The sequence below is a fragment of the Acipenser ruthenus genome, chromosome 5 (assembly GCF_902713425.1).
Source record: "Acipenser ruthenus chromosome 5, fAciRut3.2 maternal haplotype, whole genome shotgun sequence".
NCBI classification, from domain to species: domain Eukaryota; kingdom Metazoa; phylum Chordata; class Actinopteri; order Acipenseriformes; family Acipenseridae; genus Acipenser; species Acipenser ruthenus.
In genome coordinates this window covers 12,772,729-12,779,361 of record NC_081193.1, presented here as the reverse complement: position 1 = coordinate 12,779,361, position 6,633 = coordinate 12,772,729, and the positions used below count along the sequence as shown (strand labels likewise).

General features: G+C 38.3%; 1 protein-coding gene across 2 annotated transcripts; it reads left to right on the top strand.

Moving 5' to 3' along the window:
- The first annotated feature begins 39 nt into the window (after window positions 1-39).
- Window positions 40-6,456, top strand: slc25a27 (solute carrier family 25 member 27). 2 transcript variants are annotated; one of them, XM_034005476.2, is made up of 9 exons: window positions 40-531; window positions 931-1,122; window positions 2,535-2,619; window positions 2,863-2,985; window positions 3,351-3,463; window positions 4,675-4,759; window positions 5,164-5,256; window positions 5,721-5,823; window positions 5,908-6,456. In XM_034005476.2, the coding sequence occupies exons 1-9, from the start codon at window positions 432-434 to the stop codon at window positions 5,977-5,979; spliced, it is 966 nt and encodes a 321-aa protein (XP_033861367.1). In that variant the 5' UTR covers window positions 40-431; the 3' UTR covers window positions 5,980-6,456. The 2 variants fall into 2 exon arrangements, with proteins under 2 accessions (XP_033861367.1, XP_033861368.1); XM_034005477.2 differs by lacking the exon at window positions 5,721-5,823.
- The last annotated feature ends 177 nt before the right edge of the window (window positions 6,457-6,633 follow it).

Below are 6,633 nucleotides of genomic sequence, written 5' to 3'. Positions count from 1 at the left end.
GACGGCGAAATTAGCTGCGCACGCAGAGGGTCTGATGAGTGAGGTACCCTCGATGAGCTACGCTGGATAAACCTGCATCACACAGCTATACCATCTCGACCTCCCTCCAAACAACAATTTCGCAAAGCACCATGGAAAATGTAGTTTATTTGAATACCCACTCTCATTTTCCAAAAATTAGAGCAGTGCAACGATCGAACTACATCGTCAATCATTCATCTGTGTGCTGATCATGAACAGAAGTCCATGCAAGCAAAGGTCGCTGTGCAGTTAAGCAGTGGGACAGCACGTTACTATTCAGAAACACACGACTGAACCGACTTTAACATTATTCTTTTTTTATTTAAACATGCTCGACTACTACTAGTACTGTGTGAAAAAAAAATCGTATTTGTTAATGATACAGTGACTCAATACGTTGGACTTCGTGAATGGTGCTATCCGAAGAAAATGAATCGCCAATTCCCGAGAAATGGCCCCGGGTGACAAAGTTTGTTTTGTCTGCTTGTGCAGCAGCTGTAGCTGAGATAGGTATACTCATTCCTTATATAGCAGGAGTTTCTATGACTCGGAAGTTACTGGGATTCCATGAGTGCCTCACCTTATCTGTGACTTACTGTTCTTATAGACTAGTACATTGCTATGCATTTCTTAAACACAACAGATTTTGTCAAAGTGGGGTCCATCTCCTTGTTAATTGTTATATACAAATTCTACAAGTATGCTAAAATATCTGGATTACATTTTGTTACTTATGAAATATATCTATTTTATATATCTATCTATCTATCTATATATATAATTAGTCAACTATGCGTGCATAACCTGACATGCATTTTTAAATCTGTAATATTCTAAGTGTGTCACTGGCCGGGTTGTAAACTGTAGCCTGGAATCTAAGAATGCATGAATTTTGTTCCTGCTCTTTAGTAACTTTTCCTCTGGACTTGACAAAGACCAGGCTGCAGATCCAAGGTGAAGCTGCCCTTAGTGGCCATGGAGACGGAGGCAGCAGGAGAAGATCATACAGGGGAATGATCCGCACAGCAGCAGGGATAGTTCAGGAAGAAGGACCGTTGAAACTGTGGCAGGGTGTCACACCTGCCATCTACAGACACATAGGTATTCCATCGTCTAACTTTTCTGCCAGGACTCTGTTTTATTTATATTTGATATCCCTGTGGGGAAAGCCTAGATACTAAATCCTTTTTGTGTACAGGTGTCATTTACATGGTGTCGGTATCTACAGTATAGGTCATGGTGACCTATTTTTGCACCCTGTTTTGATTATTTATGCAGCAAACAAACTGGTGTTGTTCAGTAGGCTTAGCCAATCCACATGGCGGAGTTAAACTGCAATGTCTTGCTTATTGTTATCTCCTATAAACATGTCAGTAGTGCAAATGAGTTTACTAAAAACAAAAAAAACAAAAAACACAATGTTGTTAAACAACATTTATTGTAGGGTAAGTGTAGTGTGTTATACCATGATAAATGGTACCAATATGGTTGTAAATGACCTAGAGAATTATAATACCTTTTGCAATTCTGGATCAAGTCAGTGAGTCTGCTGTGTTGTAACACAGTAGGTGATCTGTGGTGCAATGGTGCTCAACGACCTACTGGTCTGCAGTAATGTAAAGTTCAAAGTTTAGTATCTGACCTCACAAAACTCTTTGAGCACACAGAGGGCCCAGCTTGAATGGTTAGACAACTCAAATTGAATGGTTAGACATCTCAAATTGAATGGTTAGACAGCTCACAAGTTGAATGGTTAGACAGCTCACAAGTTGAATGGTTAGACAGCTCACAAGTTGAATGGTTAGACAGCTCACAAGTTAAATGGTTAGACATCTCAAATTGAATGGTTAGACAGCTCACAAGTTGAATGGTTAGACAGCTCACAAGTTGAATGGTTAGACAGCTCACAAGTTGAATGGTTAGACAGCTCACAAGTTGAATGGTTAGACAGCTCACAAGTTGAATGGTAGACAGCTCACAAGTTGAATGGTTAGACAGCTCCTTTTGTAGGAAAGCAGTACAAATGGGGATGGATTTGTTGCCGGATAACTTCACTCAGGCTATTTTGTCAACATAAACGTAACATAATTGCGAATTCTGGTCTTGCTAATTTTTGGCTTTATTAAAGGATCAATGCTTTACCAATTTAATCAGAATTACCAGTTGTTTTAAAACACTTGCCCTTCTTGCAGTGTTTAAGGTAATGCTCGTGGGTCTTTCTTTCCCTCCGCTGCATTATCCTGTTACCAGCATATCACCTTTTTCAAGGATCGGGTTCGGTTGTCAACTATTAAATTACACATCCATGTGACAGCAATTGCTGTAGATAACAGTTGGGCTTTTCAATAGGATTATATGCCCTAGACACACACTTATACACGCTAGACTTTGGTTAAAGTTAATAATTCCCTTAATGGTTAAATAGATACCGAATGAAACAACTCATTTTATGATGAACAACATAACTTTTGTCACATGTATTTTTTAAATTTTGTTTCCTCTGGTTATTCCAGTGTATTCAGGGGTGAGGATGTTATCTTATGAACAACTGCGGGAGTCCAGATTGGGCAGAAATGAAGATGGCAGTTTTCCTTTGTGGTCAGTATTAATATTTATAGTTGAAAGTTAAATATTTATGACAATAACTCATCTTTAATGATCACATATTGGTATTTTAACAAACTGTTCACTGTTCTGTAACCTTAATATGGTCAGACCTGTACAGGTTTAATACAGTGACAAAAATAAATTGCCTTGATTAGTAAACATGGCAAAAACAAATCTCTTTCATAGTAACCCACTTTATATTCAACATACTGCAATAAAGCTTTTGTCACTCAGGAAATCAGGACTTGGTGCTATGGTAGCTGGGGCCATTGGCCAGTTTGTTGCCAGTCCAACAGATCTGGTAAAGGTCCAGATGCAGATGGAAGGGAGGAGGAGAGTTGAAGGCAAACCCCCCAGGTGAGGACTGTAGCCTTTTAGTTTCCAAACTGACCACATGAAGGCACAATCCTATGGAGGTTGTTTTATATCAGAGGCATGGAGGCTTACCCCTTCAATATTGCAAAACAGGATCTCTACCAGTCATGTAATACCATTTTAGTTAACATAGCTTCTTTCTCCAATTTTGAGCAAAATGTATTCATGGCCCTGATTTGGTATTTATCTTTTTGTTTGTATTTATCCTTCTGTTGGCTGCTTTGCAGAGCTTTGTAATAGTCAAAGCTACTGTAGCTTTGCGTTTCATAGCATCACCCTAGAGATTGGTGGGAATTAAATGAATCACTGTATTTCAGTATTATGGATACTCTTTGTTCATCTAATAGAGTACAAGGAGCATATCACGCTTTTGTGAAAATCATTTCTGAAGGAGGAGTCCGTGGCCTGTGGGCAGGCTGGGTGCCAAATGTACAGAGGGCTGCCTTGGTCAATTTAGGAGGTACTGTAAATCTGCTACTGAAGAATCATCTAACAATTATCTCCATATCCTTACTGAGCCAATTCAAGCCCTAATCTTTAGTGTTTAACCTCAATTACATTGTACACTATGTCTACATTCACAGCTGGGCATGTTTGGAAAACCCAAGCTTGTTTTTAAATATTACCAGTCCTGTATTATTACAGTAAAGCTGTATAAAACCAAATTCAACAAAAAAATAATTTAAAACAGATTATTGGGAGCAACTGCGATAAGTTTTCATTATTAAGTGATGTTTTGGGCCTGTTTTTCCCCCAGTAAAACAGAATATAGTAAATTCTCATTAAAATGAACTCAGATTCGACGAATTTCCTGATACCCCGAATTTTCTACATGGTCCCGGGCAAATTTCGCAGTCTCTTATTGTAAATGACTTCTTATAATACTTAACACAAGTCTCCTTTTAGTTTGAATTGTATTCATTTTCATCCAGATTAGCACCTCTTGTTCTGTATTTTAGTGCTGTTTTGGGAGTACTGATCCTATGTTGCCATAGATCCTTTTTGAGTTGCCATAGCGGTCACGCATCAATGCCATTTCCATGAAGCAGCGCAAAAACGTGCACTATCCTTGCAGACAAAAGTGGAGGTGTTGAAAGCGGTGGATAGTGCACCACCATACAAGAAAGAAACACGTTGCTGCAGATTTCAACATTCCCGTGAACACTCTGTCAACCATTCTGAAAAACTGGGTTACAAAAAACAGGCCTATGAACAGCAAACTGGATGCAAATCAGTGTTTCTGATTTGCTCAATACCTGGAGTTGAGGAAACCATGCTTTTGTGGTTTAAAAATGGCTCTGATCAGAATGGGATTGTAGATTTCAAGTACAGTTCATTTGCAATGTATATCTTTTAAAAGTTCACTTACAATCTTATTTTCATTAAAATGCACAGTACTTTTAAATGTATAATACTTCTCATTGCTCTGTAATTGAAATTGATTTCAGTGTTACTGTAACCGACAGAATGCATTTGGTTTAGACTCCTGATAATAGGAATTACTGATAATAAAAATGTTCCCTTGAAATCTGTATTAACGAGAATTGACTATTTATTTAGCACAAGTTCCCAACGAGGTAACGCAATGTACTGTACAGTACAATATGTTCAACAACATGATAGGTTTAAGATTCATCAGGTCTTTGTAATTTACTTTTGTTTTATCTTCAGATCTGGCTACATATGACTCAGTGAAGCGCATTTTACTACAAAACACAGCATTGCAAGACAACATTAAATGCCATGGGTTGTCAAGGTACTTCTTTTAAGTATTATCAATGTACTGTATTTTGTGACATTTTCATTGCTGAGAAACACTGGTCACAGCTGTCCAGGGCTATAATTGACACATTCACAGCAATACCATTGCAACCTACCACAATCTTACACTAAGTGTGACCAGAAGAGACAGCAATTAAAGCAAAAGGTAGGCCAACTTTGTACTGACTAAATATAGCTGACACTTTTAACAAGGCTGGTGCAAACACAGATACCCCCAGTACTTGGAGGGTAGTATCTATTATTTTTTGTGTATTGTAAAGTTGTATGTGTACTGTAAAGCTCAATATAAACATTAAAACCAGCCATCTGCCTCGTGTGAAATTGCTGGAACACAATCAAACACACATTTAAGTGATATCTTAATTTTACTTTCACCAGCATATGCTCAGGCCTCGTTGCTGCTACTATGGGAACCCCAGCAGATGTAATAAAAACAAGAATCATGAACCAGCCAAGAGACGCATATGGAAGGTAAAGAAAATGGTCCTTCTCTCATAGAGGATTCTCATTAGCTCTGGTGCAGTTGTTACCAAATTACAGCAAGTACTGTAAATGGAAAGTTATCGCTACGTCTGGAGGAGACCAGGAGCATCTACACACAAGCCCAATCCAAACCCGAAATCAGCTTTCACCCCCAAATCTTTAACTTAATCCTAACATTAAAGTCACAATCTGATTCCAAGGAGGACACTTGAAAAAACACTGGCAACAGCTTGCTCATTACATGCATTCAGGGTCTCAGTTACTTGACATATTGATTGATGTCTTTCAGATATAACAGTCCTCCACAGCCATCAGCTTTCCTAACACATAAACCGAGGCCCGTCCTTAAAGACAGAACCTGTTAAAATGAAGCATTTTACCCTTTTCTTAGACTTTGCTCTTTTAATATTCAATATGATACGTGTATGAGGGTGTTTTTTTCTGTTTCGTAGAGGTTTACTGTACAAGTCCTCCCTTGACTGCCTCGTTCAGTCAGTAAGAGGTGAAGGATTCTGGTCTTTGTATAAAGGTTTTCTGCCTACCTGGATGAGGATGGTAAATAGCATTTGAATACTTGAATTCGACTTTGCCTATTTAGGAAATGTATTAATTTAGTCTTGTCATTGTCTCTTTTTTCAGGCACCTTGGTCCATGACATTTTGGCTCACATTTGAACAAATTAGAAGAATATCAGGCATCAGCCCGTTCTAGTGCCTGAGAAGGTATAGGGAAGATATAGGAGGCTGTGTGGTTCAGTGGTTAAAGAAAAGGGCTTGTAACCAGGAGGTCCCTGGTTCAAATCCCACCTCAGCCACTGACTCATTGTGTGACCCTGAGAAAGTCACTTAACCTCCTTGTGCTCTGTCTTTCGGGTGAGACGTAGTTGTAAGTTGCAGCTGATGCATAGTTCACACACCCTAGTCTCTGTAAGTCGCCTTGGATAAAGGCGTCTGCTAAATAAACAAAAAAAAAAAAAAAAAAAGATAAATAATATAACAGCTATGGACCCACTGTGGTTTATATCATCTATACCTCAAGTGTTTCTACTGGTTACTGTTAAACTTACTTTGAAAAGTTAAGTTAACAAGATGTTCATTTTACTATTTTCATGTAATAATTACAGTTGCAAACGTTGTAAAACCTTACATGATGATTGTATTTTAAATAAATTTAATGTTTCTTCCCATCTATCTGTGTTTTGATAGCTTAGTTTTCAAGGGTTCACCTGGCAACCCAAATATGAAACTGATTTTCTTGACTTTTTTTACAATCTAAGACAGAGTTTTCAACACATTTTCCATGCAGGGGAAGTCCTGGGAACTGAAGACACATGGGTACATATACTGCAAATGGTGCAGTAGGATA

Bases quoted from the DNA above. Each gene is read 5' to 3' on its own strand.
- slc25a27 (XM_034005476.2), top strand. From the start codon at position 432: ATGGTGCTATCCGAAGAAAATGAATCGCCAATTCCCGAGAAATGGCCC. The intron at 2,620-2,862 runs GTCAGTATTAAT...TTTGTCACTCAG, and splicing joins GATGGCAGTTTTCCTTTGTG to GAAATCAGGACTTGGTGCTA. The intron at 2,986-3,350 runs GTGAGGACTGTA...TTCATCTAATAG, and splicing joins GTTGAAGGCAAACCCCCCAG to AGTACAAGGAGCATATCACG.